The sequence below is a fragment of the Triplophysa rosa genome, linkage group LG4 (genome assembly GCF_024868665.1).
Source record: "Triplophysa rosa linkage group LG4, Trosa_1v2, whole genome shotgun sequence".
NCBI lineage: Eukaryota > Metazoa > Chordata > Actinopteri > Cypriniformes > Nemacheilidae > Triplophysa > Triplophysa rosa.
In genome coordinates this window covers 6,569,132-6,582,801 of record NC_079893.1, presented here as the reverse complement: position 1 = coordinate 6,582,801, position 13,670 = coordinate 6,569,132, and the positions used below count along the sequence as shown (strand labels likewise).

General features: G+C 38.9%; 3 protein-coding genes across 8 annotated transcripts; 1 reads left to right on the top strand and 2 right to left on the bottom strand.

Moving 5' to 3' along the window:
• Positions 1–546: 546 nt before the first annotated feature.
• LOC130552652 (eukaryotic translation initiation factor 3 subunit B-like) lies at positions 547–7,478 on the bottom strand. 4 transcript variants are annotated; one of them, XM_057331086.1, is made up of 19 exons: positions 7,251–7,478; positions 7,014–7,060; positions 6,414–6,604; positions 6,151–6,270; positions 5,198–5,255; positions 4,958–5,086; positions 4,694–4,851; positions 4,490–4,621; positions 4,342–4,408; positions 4,201–4,247; positions 3,485–3,695; positions 3,038–3,110; positions 2,742–2,864; positions 2,565–2,643; positions 2,350–2,488; positions 2,121–2,246; positions 1,936–2,013; positions 1,695–1,803; positions 547–1,504 (listed from the first exon to the last, which is right to left on the bottom strand). In XM_057331086.1, exons 1-19 carry the CDS (start codon positions 7,348–7,350, stop codon positions 1,401–1,403), a joined length of 2,091 nt encoding a protein of 696 aa, XP_057187069.1. In that variant the 5' UTR covers positions 7,351–7,478; the 3' UTR covers positions 547–1,400. The 4 variants fall into 4 exon arrangements, 3 of the variants coding, with proteins under 3 accessions (XP_057187069.1, XP_057187071.1, XP_057187070.1); XM_057331088.1 differs by having other exon boundaries at positions 6,414–6,606; positions 7,014–7,146; positions 7,251–7,376; XM_057331087.1 differs by lacking the exon at positions 7,014–7,060 and having other exon boundaries at positions 6,414–6,606.
• An 86-nt stretch (positions 7,479–7,564) lies between these two features.
• brat1 (BRCA1-associated ATM activator 1) lies at positions 7,565–12,633 on the top strand. 3 transcript variants are annotated; one of them, XM_057331084.1, is made up of 14 exons: positions 7,565–7,657; positions 7,755–7,894; positions 7,991–8,151; positions 8,244–8,391; positions 8,538–8,931; positions 9,393–9,512; positions 9,594–9,673; positions 9,761–9,867; positions 10,011–10,188; positions 10,565–10,638; positions 11,197–11,281; positions 11,393–11,491; positions 11,582–11,736; positions 11,833–12,633. In XM_057331084.1, the coding sequence occupies exons 2-14, from the start codon at positions 7,768–7,770 to the stop codon at positions 12,565–12,567; spliced, it is 2,463 nt and encodes an 820-aa protein (XP_057187067.1). In that variant the 5' UTR covers positions 7,565–7,657; positions 7,755–7,767; the 3' UTR covers positions 12,568–12,633. The 3 variants fall into 3 exon arrangements, with proteins under 3 accessions (XP_057187067.1, XP_057187068.1, XP_057187066.1); XM_057331085.1 differs by having other exon boundaries at positions 7,600–7,894; positions 9,764–9,867; XM_057331083.1 differs by having other exon boundaries at positions 7,600–7,894.
• A 99-nt stretch (positions 12,634–12,732) lies between these two features.
• LOC130552654 (guanine nucleotide-binding protein subunit alpha-12) lies at positions 12,733–13,454 on the bottom strand. Its single transcript, XM_057331092.1, is given in 2 exon segments — positions 12,733–13,053; positions 13,056–13,454. Coding segments are annotated over 2 exon segments (447 nt in total). The 5' UTR covers positions 13,288–13,454; the 3' UTR covers positions 12,733–12,838.
• Between the last annotated feature and the right edge of the window lie 216 nt (positions 13,455–13,670).

Genomic DNA, 13,670 nt, shown 5'->3' with positions numbered 1-13,670 from the left:
TATCGCTTATTGCTCCTTAAACTCTTTGTAAGTCGCTTTGGAGAATCTAAAAGCAAAATAAAAAATCCAAAATCCAAATGACAAATCATAAAACGCAATATCAAATCTAAAAACAGAATAGCAAATCATAAAACACAACAACAATTCCATCCCTAAATTCCAATTTCCCCTCACAAGATACATACAATATAAGCATGTAACATGATATGTACTTTAATCTGTGTCCCTGTGGGTTATGGTGAGAGAGTGACTGACTATTCCAAAGTACATATCATGTTATATGCTTATATTGTATGTATCTTGTGAGGCGAAAACGATCATGGATGGTACACAGGCAGTCGCCTTTCAGCTGCAGTATGTGTGCTGCTCAGGGCTCATGCATGCAGTGTGAAACAGACACGCATCTACTCCTAATGCAAGATGAGCCCATTTCAACTTTATTAACAAAATGTGGGGCTTTTGAACCGCAATCAATGAATATGCGCTGTATCACATATGCATGTCCTTTCTCATAGTAACATTGAGCGTCCTGGATATCTTGATTGACAGGAGTTTCGTCCAATCAGCAGTAGCTATCCCATTCTAACAAAATACCTGCCTTTTCCGGTTTGACTGATTTGTCATTGTGTTTTCTGACTTGTCGATGTGGTTTCTGACTTGTTATTTTGTTTTCCCGAATTGTTGTTGTGTTTTATGATCTGCTATTTTGTTTTTAGATTTGATATTGTGTTTGTTGTTTTGTTTTGCACTTCCCGGCCACCGTAGAAAAGTGCACCTTGGCTGTAATAAAAATGAAATAAAATACAAAGAAAATGTTTATATAAAAATGTCAGTGTCACTCATTTACAAAATGATTTTGTTAATGTCATAAACCACAACTATCTAATAAATAGTTCACTCCTTTAACTGTCTTCAGTTGCCTAAATTATTTGTGATGATATTGAAACATTTGAGCATGTCAAATAATTCAAGCGTGATGTTATGCTGTCTACAAATACTTCATTTGGAATGTCAGAGAAAACAAAAATAGTCTTTCAAAGATTTCCCCATTATGTAAAATGCTATAGACCAATGTCCAAAAAAAATCTTTTTTTTTTTTTAAAGAAACCGTACCCTACAGAACAGTACCACTCTTTCTAAGAAACACAAGTCAATTTTCAAATAGCAAATCTATTCACGGTCCTTCACTCTTTTATATAAATGATAGGCTACATGATATTGTAATGCTTGAAATAGTGTTGACAAAATGGCAATATGAACTGAATAAAAACCTCATCACTTCTCTATAGGAATATACTGTTAATCGCTGTTCTTCTCATATCAGTCACTTGTTAACAGACCCGTGATGCTATCTGTACTGTAGGTGAACATTGTGTCTCACGATGGCTGCTTTCAGTATCTTACTCCAAGTCTCCCAGAAGAATAATCTCTTCATTGATGAAGAACTCGATGGTTTCCTCTTCCCAATCCTCCACATTACTGTCCAGCTCATCTGTGTCCGCACCTGAAAAATAATTCAGAAGTCTTTTGTATTGGAACTCTCATAACTTACAACATTATTGACCACACCAATATACAGTATGTAGATATATACTGTACAGTATGTTTGGTTTATCAGGCACATACTGTACCGAAATACAAGTAGTTGACTTGAATAGCACATGGAAACAAAGAAAAAGATCGATGTTTCTCACCTCCTCGAAGTTGGAGGCGCAGATCTCTCTGTTGGTTGTAAAGCTGAATGGCGTTATCTCTGTATCTCCTATATTCTTCCATCATCAAGCGACGCTTGTCTACCAACTCCTGCATTGCAGGAACATTGCATCAACACATTAAAATAACCTTTAGTGCAAAAATCTCAATAAACAAATTCTCTATATAATTATGATACTAATAAATGCTTTGCTAGACATTCGGAAGAAATAACTAACTAACCTTGGAAGCTTTGGACTGACTCAGTCTGTCCTTTTGCTCGAATATCTTAGAATATTTCTTCAGGTCCTTCTTAATTGCCTGTTAAAACGAAGAGCCCAGTGTCAGTCTCAATGTTACAGATTTTCAATGCAAGGCTCTTTTAACCTTTGACCAAAACTGAGTGTGAACATTCAAACGGTTGCCACCTTTATTTGCTCTTGACCGAGTAAAGACGGAGGGCACGGTCGCCATAGCAACTGGCAGAATCTGTCCTTGTTGTTCTTCTGCAAAAGGCGGCCCTGGAACGTCCAGAGCCAGTACGCATTGTCTACCTGAACAACAAAACAATGACCAAAACAAGATTTAGAATAAATGTATTCCAAATTCAGTCATCCTTAGTAAACAAAGACATGTTTACTATATGGAAATGAATACCTTGTGGCTCCACCAGGAAACAGAAGTCACCACGTATCTGCCCGTAGGGTCCCACTCCACGTCGGACGCCATGTAATGCTCTGCGAAATTCATGATGGTACAATCTGATGTGTCCACGAACGCAAGCGCTCCATTCATACTTAGAAGAAAAATATGGCCTTTGTGAGCCAAGCATTAATTCTGAATGTTTGCATGTGCAAATAGACCGAACTCACCTCCGTAGTCCTGCCAACACCAGGAACTGACCCTGAGGACTCCAGAAGATGCTGTTAGCCTGCTGTTTATCAAACATCTCTGGAAAATTACAGAATCACAATGAGTACTCAAGACTAAGGAATAGATGTACATCTATAGACGTTCATCTGTAACACTACAATAAGATTAGCGCTTACTGATAAGGTCAATCTTGCCGTTGCTTTTGACATGGTAGAAGGAGGCATTTATTCTGGGTGATTCTCCATGTAGTACCGCAAACTTGCTTCCATTGGGCTCCCAGGCAAATGCAATGATGCTCTCTAGAAAATCCATAGGTTGAAAAAAGAACAGTTTAGAAGGAAAGCTTAGGAAGAGCCTCAACTCACTAATATGTCTGATGTTTATCATTTTCATGAAGGTGTTGCTCAACAGTCTAAACCTATATTGACAGCGATAAGTATTGTTTATAGAGGACATCTGAAGCCTGAAGAACCTTTCATCTCTACCACGTCCACAGGAACCTGCTTTTCTCTCATGCGGAAGATCTCGAAGTTAGTGACGACGCCCTATGGATGAACAGAAAATGCATTGGTGAAGTATAAACAAACAGTGACAGTGAAATTGCTTGAAACGTTAAAGGCATAGTTTAGCCAAAAATAAAAATCCATTTAAAAATAATGGATTCAAATAAAAAAGTATTTTATTCACCCTCATGTCATTCAACACTTGTATATGACCCTTTCTTCTGTGAAACACAAAAGTAGATATTTAGAGAAATGTCTCAGTGGTTTTGTGTCCGTTCAATAGAAGTCAATGGGGGACAATGTTGTTTGGTTACCAACGTTCTTCAAAATATCTTCTTTTGCGTTTTCTTTTCTTTTGTGAACAACATAAGAAGAATGATTATTTTTGGGTGACCATTATAAAGTAAAAGACACACCTGTGTTCCTCTGGGTGTTCTGTCCACTTTCACGCACAGGTAGTCACCCTGCCGTTGCCAGTGTAGTTTGCAGTCCACAACGTTGAAAAGATTCCGCACCCGGATCTCCAGACGGGACGGGAACTGCATGAGCGTGACCCTCGCTGGAATGTCTTTGTCTTCCGGGACCCAAAAAGCAATGATGTTGTCCCCAGGAGACCAAGAGAAATCTCTGTCATACATGAAAGATAGTTTAAATGAATAGTTCACCCAAAAATGTAAATTCTGTCATCATGCTGTTGTGTATTATTTTATATGACTTTCTTTGTGGGACACAAAATATGATTTTGAAGAATATCTAAGCTTGGGGCTGTCAAGCTTAAAGAAATAGTTCACCTAAAAATGAAAAATCTGTCATCACTTACTCACCCTCAAGTTGTTCCAAAACTGTATCAATTATATGTTCTGTTGAACACAAAGATATTTTGAAGAATGTGAAAAACTGAACAGTTCTAGGGTACCATTGACTATCATAGTAGTTTTTTCCTACTATGGAAGTCAATGGTGCCCTAGTATTGTTGGTTACATTCTTCCAAATATCTTGGAACGAGATTTGCACAGGTTTGGAACAACTTCAGGGTGAGTAAATGATGACCAAATTTAAATTTTTGGGTGAACCGTCCCTTTAAGTAAATGATGAAGAAATTTCATAAATGTGCAAGTTTGTTAAAACTTACTTTATTCCGTTTATTTTCAAACTCTTCTTATCTAGCAAACCCATCGACTGGAAAAAATGAACAGACATAACAAATAACAGGAAGTACAGGAAATGTTTATTACTTTAGTTGAATGTTGACCAAAATCAAAGTTTAGCTTACAGGGGTCTCATAGATGCTCAGAGTGTCTTGTGTCATTCTGGCAAAGAACTTTCCATCCTGACTCCACCTGTGCGAAAGCAAATGTTTATTCATACGGTTTTAAAAAATTCTGAGAAATGTAAAAATGGATCGAAATTTAGATACTTACTTAAAAATAGGCCAGTGCGCTGAACTCTCACAATGAAAGCCTCGTTTCTTCTGTCCCGTCAAAATATCCCAGATGATGATGGCTTGAGGGTCTTCTTTAGTATCCATCAATGGGCTGAACGTCACCACATACCTGCCAAGCATCAGCACGTCATTACACGTATAACAACACGTTCAGCACTCATACGATCTCTCACATATTTACCTCTCACATGGGGAGAAATCGATGAGCGATACACCCTGGTGGCTGAATCTCTGTATCTGCTTGAACTTCTCTCCTCCCCACAATGCAATTCCCCGCTGGTGGAAGGTGGCCAGATACGTGCCTTTGGGTGACCAGCGGACATAAGTCTCTGTCCAGCGCTGAAGACGATAAATTAGTAAACCATCACAACATTGCTTATCTCCTTTATGACACGATGACATGTTAGTTGAAAGTTTTGAAATGGTTTGAAATCATAAAACTCACAGATCTCTCCTCAGCCAACATGGGCTCTTTTGGATCATTGGAAAATATGGCCGTTCGCTCTCCAGATTCATAGATGACACTATACTGATCACGACAGTCTGGATCCTCAAGCCAATGTCTCATGTTACCCTGGTAAACAGTGACATTATGTGACACTAAAGGGTATGAAATACAACAAATGATTTAAGAGCACAGACAAGGATAGACACACTAAAATATAATTGATAAGCAACTACATACAAAATCTTTAAATGGCTGTTTTTCAGGTGTTTCCCATTGGTCACTAATGTTCATGTACCTAAACACACAGATAAGTGGTTCATACATTAACATTAAATATAACAAAACAGTAACAATAAATATAACAAAAACATAGAACATAAAATTAACAAACTTCCCCAGTTCTGAATTAAGACATCATGCATTTCAACATAAAATTCAGATTCGCTTAATAGGACTAGGTGTTATAATCCCACTATTTCAGCACAGTCGAATTGCCCAATAGGACATTTCCCACGCCTTATGCATGACAGGAGGAAACAGTCAAGAATATAAATAGAGGAAAGGATGTCTGAGTTTTCACTGGGTTCGTTGGGTAGGCATCCTCTATGTTTGGGGGATAAATGATTATAGAAATACATAGCATTTTTAAAGTCCCAGTGAAATAAAAAATGACAATTATTTTTTCATGAAATATTGCAGCATTTATAGTAAAAAGCTTATCGGTGTGGGTCATTTTCTTTTTAAAATTCATGTAACCTCATAATCTTCAGTTAAAATCTGAAAATGCACTTCTGCCCTGAAATGACTATACATCTCAAATGACGTAAACTAGACGTCTTGGCCGGAGCAATGGTTAACTCCTCCCCAGTAAGCGTACTATCACTGTCCATGTCCCAATTGGAATTAATAATTAATATTAATGAATAAACTTTCATATTTTTAAACCATGTAGCCCTGTCTAATAAAGGCCTTTTAACTATACCACACGAGTGCCTTGGAGTATTTTTCTATTTTATGGATGCAACAGCTGTTTTACACATCCAATCAATTCGCACTGTAAAAAGGCAAGCCACGCCCACTAATTTTCTCCTTTGAATTCCCTTTTCACTCGGAAATGTGTCGGAATAAGGAAATAAAAACGATCGCAACTTCCAGTTCATGGGGACTTTAAATACATAATAGACACATACTTATCAAAGTCGGTGAACAGATTGATTCTGAATGTGTGCTGTTTGTCCAGTTTGTAACCATCTGCGTTCTTCACTGCTTCCAGGGCTTGGTTGGGAGATGCATACTCCAAAAATATATACCTGTATATACAGTACATATAAAAGCATTTTATTATTTTTTATTTATTACTTAATTATGAATGAAGTACTCAAAATATATTGCATATCATAGGTTAATGTTTAAAAGAGTAAACTCTTAAAGTCATCTAAAATCTAAAATATACCCTTTGGTGGTCCCAGCTGCTTCAGGGTAAAATTCATTGGTGATTTTTCCAAACTTGGAGAAGATTTTATGGATCACATTTTTCAGTTTCTCCAGACGTTCAGGGCCCACCTGGGGAACGTTGTCCACCACGACCACTGAATCTATCCCATCAGCTTCCAGAGGTCTCTCTCGCAAAACATCTTCCAACAACTCTTCATAAAAAGAAACAGACCAGTGGTTATTGCACATGCAGCTTATATGTAACAAATGAGCATTATTATTATATTTGAGGCATGCTTGAAAAGGATATTTACAGATATTTAAAAAAGGATCAAATTGATCCTACAATTATTCCAACCAAAATATAAAAAAGGGTTTAACCATGGTACATGGTATTTTTCGTCGGCAGTGTAATTTGCAAAAGAAGCATGAGTCTACTGTTCTACACAGAAGATAAGTCTAACTTAAATATTTATTACATTTTTGCAATAATAATTGCATGTTAACATCATATATCATGTATAAACGACAGGTCATATAATTGTTTTTGTAGCTCATATAGTAAAGCATTGCGATAGTACGGTAATGGGTTTCGAATCCCAAGGAAAACATAACTTACTTGACAAGAGAAACGGACCGTGAGCACTTGCTCTTGTGCTGTCAAATCTGCAAATGCATTGTTTCATTCTATATTCAAAATTAATCAGCTATGAAGAAATCTGAATTTAAAATGCACTGCCTTGCATTTTGACCTGGTAAATAAAAGGCAAATTTAGTGACTTTGAAGTGATGAGCGTTGAGGGCGAGCGCACTGCGTACTCCTCCTCATGCACCTGTAACGTTACAGACCCTTTACCTTCATCATCGATGTCATCCACAAAATCCTCCGGATCGCTGAACGGTGGCTCGTCTTCCTCGAATTCGAGCTCAGCCGCCATGTTTTCCGTATCCTGCATTTAACGCTGTGGAATCGGTGTCTTTCAACTAGACTGTTTGCTTTATAACGCAACTAACGGATATGGTTAAGAAAACGTAAATGCGGCCTGTCACCCGAGTGCGCAAACTCGCTTGGCGTCCGTTGTTGTCATGCGTGCGCGTGTGTTTGAGAACATTAAAGTGCGCCGTATTTACGCATACGCAGGCAAAAATATGCACACTGGCTTCGGAGTCACATGTGTCCTTTCCAGAACGCCGTACAGAGCGCCAGTAAGCGCAGTCAGGCATGCTGTCGTCATTTTTATAGCAACTTTCAGAATGTTACTTGTACGTATTGACTTGCTTCGTTAACCAGTAACATTGTTTTGTTGCGTGCAAACGCAGACAGTTTGATTTGACAAAGCTCTATCGTTACTTTAAAAAGGATTTTCGGCGCCATGGACAGTGAGTGCTTATCCTTTCTGCCAAGGATCTGTGTGGCTTTGGCAGACCCGAGGCAGTCTCCACCTGATGATACCTCTTTAGAGAAACTGTTGGATTGGTTTAAAGATCTTCCCAACCAAAGTAAGCAACACTCAAATGTTCTTTGTTGTACTGCGGGATTTACCTCCATCTAATGCATTACCAAAGGTCTCATCTACTGAAATACATGTTTTTTAGGGAACGTTAATGGAGAGGGTCTTCTGCAGCAGCAACCGTGTCTTTTGGAGTTCATATCCAGCGTTTGTAAATGTAAAGATACAGATCATGCTATCCTGTCGTTCACCCTCAAACTCACTGGACTTCTGGCTGCCACCGAGCAAGGCTTCAGCTTGCTTGAGGTGACCCTTATCTGTAGCAGCATTGCAAAACAAAAAGCAGATGGGTTATAATGATGAGGTTGAACTGTCATCTCTGTTTTGGCGTTCAACAGGAGGAAGGTCTGCTAGCGTGCGCGTTCAAGCGGGGAGGCTGGTGCGCGCCTGATCTATGGCACGAACCTTCAGTGCGCAGTGGTTGGCTGCAGGGCCTGTTACATACGCTGAACCATCGGAAAGCTCTCGAATTCGTCCGTGAAAATGGTAAACACAGTCATACCAAAAACGGTGAACTGATTATTTATGAAATGTTTTTTTTGTTGTCCGTTTTAGATGAAAATGTTTCCAAACTCTGTCTTCAATTTTCAGTCTTTACGCCTTCAGTCTAATCATATGACTTTTATCCACAGGACTCATCAAAGTTCTTCTCCATCTGCAGAATGACCCGAGTCTGTTCGTCAGCTCTTTAGCCAATGAGGTTTTAGTGAATATTCTAAACTTCATGACATCATCAAAGATGAGCAACAGCAGTGATGCTGTGGGTTCAGCTCAATGTCCTCTGGGCCCTGATTGGGTCTCGGTGTCCTCGGAGATCATTCGAGCTGGGGTCGAAGCATTGGGCTCAAAGAAACATCCTCAGGTCATCCAGGGCTTAAAGCTGCTGTCGTTGGTTCTCTCTCAGTGTGGAGAGCCAATCAGAAGCATGCTGTGGAAAGATGTCCTGGTACCTCTGGAGGTCTTGATTAACGGGGGGTCTGGTTTATTGACGCTGCCTCTCATGACTGTCCTTCAAGCCGCTGTGAGGTGAGTTGAACAGGACTTTAGAATTCTTTATATTTTTGTTTTATTAGCCTGCATTTTAAACGTCTATAAATAATAATGAATTACAAATAAAGTGGTGTTTTTTGTTAAATGTCATTTGAACCTTTTTGCCTTTAATATGTATAAACGCATATTATATAATATTCATATATTTTGCATTTGGGTATTGACTGTGTACACATTTGTCATTGATCTCATTTTTTCATATTTTCTTTCATTATTTTTTTCTCTATTTAAACCCTAATACCGTGTATTCTGTGTAGTTTATTTTTGCTATTGTCTATAATTTCTTGCAATTTATTATTCTTTATCTTTATTTTTCTTATGTCTCTACTGTTTGTTTTTAAGGTGTAGCTGCTTTGCCCACAATGAAGATTATGAATGCACTATGGAAATACATTTGAATTGAATTTCATGATTATGTATTTTAATTTCTGTCACAGAACTCCTCTACTCAGTCAATCAGATTGTAAAGTGAAGGAATTAATGGAAGCCATGTTGGGTGCTGGAAATGGAAAGGACTGTTTTCAGTGTGCAGCACTTATCGTAACGCTGGAAAAATGGTGATCTAGCAGTCTTTTTAAATATTATGCTTGTTTTTTTTTTATAAGCGTCTCTTTATTTCTTTCTGCTTTATTTGTCAGTCCTGAGGAGTTAAAAAGAAAGGCCATCAATATCATCTTGCTCCCCTTGCGTTGCTTGTCGACACAGCTTCAAGACATAGGTATCACATGCACACAAAATTGTCCCTTTCTATACTGTATTTGAAATCATGCTGTTGCAACTTACATAAAAAACTTCACATGTCCAGCAGAAAAGGAGCTGGAAATAGTCGTGAAGAAACAGCTATCCCAGAAATCCTCATGCATCTCTCTGCTCCTGCAGAGTTTATCAGGCATAACAGAGCTGGCACACACAGTAAGTCTGCTTTACTGAAAACTCTCTGGGGTTTGGTCTAAAAGTTGCCTTTCTACCCAGAAATGAGATTTGAACTCATAAAAGTCAGTTCATCTGTTAGTATGTTCTCCCAGTCTGCAAGCATTTTTTTTTATCTCTGTAAGAAATATCCATTCGAAGACATTCCACAAGTCACCTGCTCTGTGATGCTACTCCTGAGGATTTGCTCTGGACATCGCCCATCCTTTTCACTACCTAGTATTGTATCCACTCAACTGATTGGCTGCTGCAAGGTTCAGAGGTGTGGCCTGGATACATTAGATGCCCTCAGTGTGTATAACGGTAACGACTCTTGCAGACAGAATTTGGGTTGCTCTGTTAATTCATAAAGTTACTTTAAAAAGCAGTAGGTTAATTATCTTTCTGTACGTAGTGAAAAATGGATCCGATTAAAAATATATAATTTTGTAGAGGCCACATGTTAAAAAAGTGCAAGGATGTTTTGGAGATCAACCCTTCATCAGTGTTATTCGAAAAACATTTAGCATGTTTAGGTTTCTTGTAGCCTCTGTAGAATTATAATATTTTTTGGCAAGCTTGATTCATTGTGTGCGGATCCACCTTTTCTCAATTATATTGTGTTAGATTTACACACCCAGAACACACACACGTTTGGATTTATTTGCTACACTATTCCTTTTGTTGTTTCTGTACATAGAAAATTTGGATTTACGGCATGAAGTGTTTGGTGTCCTCTTGGAGTATCTACAGAATCCAGATTCCCATGCCACAGTGAGTGTGCATACAGCCTTAAAATATTCCTATTTTACGTCAATATAAAAAAAGCTGAATTAGAACTTCAACATTTACCTTTTGGAAGATGCTTTTATCTAAAGTGATATGCATTTTATTCAAGCTATAGATTTTCTGTGTTCTCAAGGAATCGTAGCCTGTGGCCTTGACATGGTTCAGTCCTCGGTTTCTTCAGAGTCCTTGTTAGTTTTGACATAGATATTAAAATAAAAATAAATAAAAGTTCAATCATTTACTCACCCAGAAGTTGTTCCAAACCTATACAAGTTTTATTTACACAAGATATATGTGGAAGAATGTTTGTAACCTGACATTTACAGTTCTGGGCCACTATTGATTACCCTATTGATTACACTATTGAAAAAAAGTATGGTAGTCAATGGCGCCCCAGAACTGGTTTCCCACATTTATCAAAATATATATTTTTTGTTGAACAAAAAAATGATATAGCTTTGGAACACCTCTAGAATGAGTAAATGATGACAGAATTTTTCTTTTTGGGTGAACTATCCCCTTACTCTTTTTTGTAATTTTAAGGTTTTAAAGAAGGCACTTCAGGCTGCCGTGAGGTGGGTTGGTGTGTGTTCACCTTTTCCCGATCTGCTCCAGTTTATCAGCCGTGGTAAGGAGCACTTTAGCTTCATTTATAATGAAAGGGACATTTCAACCATTTTGAGTTTTTTTACATTCAGTATACAGATTAAAGTCACAAACAAACACGTTTGTTCGGCAGATCTCTTCCCAGCTTTGGAGAAACGCACGTGTGATCTGCGATGGGAAGTGAGAGACTCCACGCTAGAGTTTATCACTCAAATGACAGCTGCCCTCCGTGGTAAGTTTATATTTCTCTACATTGTACAGTTAATCATATTTTCTTTCTATTTGAGTTGTGTTTCATCACTTATGTACTTGTTTTTCTCAGGTAACACTGGTTATGCTGAAGTTCTGCACACCAGCAGCATGTTCTCCATTCTTCTGTCTTCTTTAGCAGATGTTGAAGGCTACGTCAGGGCTAGCGCTGTGGGTGCTGTCGGGGAAGCGGTTACCTCTCTAGTCCAACAGACGGAGCTTCTTCCGGCGAGTTACTTGGTTTAATCACACTGAACATACATCTCTTCGTGGCTCTTAATAATTGTATTAATCTCATGTTCTTTACGTACTGTTGAACTTCAGGAGGAGGTTTTAACACAAATGATGGCCATTCTTTCTCAAGACACGGAAGGCTTCCCTCGGAGAGCTGTGGTCAAAGCGTTCACATCGTGGCTGAAAGGAACACACCCACTCCCAGCTCTGGACCAATCCCTGAGCGCCGTGCTGTCATTGGGAGGCAACGACTTGGACTGGGAAGTCAAAATACACACGCTGGAGCTAGCGGATGTGTTAATGGAGAGAACGCTGACGTACTGTCCGTACGCCACCCAGATCTCAAGTTCGCCAGATGAGACGCGCTTGACGCAAGCTCTGCGCAAACTCAAAGATCTCGGTCTGTTGGATTTGCTGCTCAACAGCTTGTTTGACTGTGATAGGCCGGTGTGTGAGAAAGCTTGCTCGCTCTTGCTCAAGCTTAGGACACTTGCTGTTGACATCGATCGCAGCGATGTTGTTTTGGATGTCTGTGGTAACAGATGGGGCGATGAGGTTGGGAGTCGATATCTCAACAAACCGCAGGCAGAGCGGTCTTTGTGTGTGATAAATGGAGCTAAAGAGTCTTGTGAGAAAATGGACAGCGATCTACTGAGCATCAGGGAGATCAGTCTGCCCGATGTGGTGCGGTTATTGGATCTCGACTCTATGCAGAGGACTTTAATCTTGAGTAGAGATCATGTAGTGAATTCTCCACGATCGCTAATGGAGGATATTCTTTTATCTGTCCAGCAGACGGAGGAGAATATAGTAGATTGCTATTGAGAATATACTGTGTAGCATAAGTGTTTTTATAATACCAGAGAGAAATAAATAACCTTGTCTAGATAACCAATGATGTTATCTTGTCTCATGCTGCCGTATACGGTACATGAAAATGTCCATTTTCATAAATCCGAGTAAAGGGACAGTTTACCTAAAAACAAAAATGGTCATTTTTTATTCACCCAAAGCACATTAATACATTTGGCAGATTACTTTCAGCACATTCGAGGTAAATAATAGTTTGTTTGCATACAAGTCTACACGCTGATTCTTACATTGATTTGACTTTTTTGAGGTTCTTCTGCATTATTATGTCTTTAACGCTGTTGAATGCAATCCGATTGTTCTCTGTGTCCACAGCAGTAGTGAAGTGATGGTAAAACGTCCGGCTGTCGTTTTCCATGTGCTGCCTAAAGCACTGAAGCAAAAACTCCTGCACTTCTTCCAGGCTGTGCGGGTCACCTCTGAATTCTGGAAAATTCTTCCGGATACCGTCTTTACTTTCTCTGCCAGCAGGTCTGTTTTGTTGAGGAATAGGGTGATGGTACTGTTGAGGTGGAGCCTGTTGTTGATGATGACCTTAAAGATTCTCAAAGACTCAACCAGGCTGTTGTCCTTATCTAACGAGAATTGGTCGTACTCGTCGGAAGCTGCGATGAAGAGGAGGGTGGTGTTGGAATTTCCATAGTATCTCCGCATTTTATGAGTTCCGACTACCATGATATTACGGAAAACAAAATAGTCAATTTTGTGTCCGCGTAAATAAAGAATGTCCTGATGCTCTAAAAGAGAGTGGTACCATTAAAATAATGTATGTGGTCTCATTTGCATCATCTTATGTTTATTGATCAGATGTTAAAACTGGCGATTACTTGAATACGCACAAGCTGACCAATGCGATTCATGTTGGGAAGGAAGTATTTCACCGATTCCTTTGACTGAAAAAACAATGTAAATGAATGGGCATGTGAGGTGTGTGTTTGGGGTTGTTTGTGATGTCATGATAAATGCATAAGTACATTTTACAACTAGCAGAAATAAATCCATTTATCTGCTGAGTACACACACACGTATTACACATAGGCTTACACACGTTCTCAAAT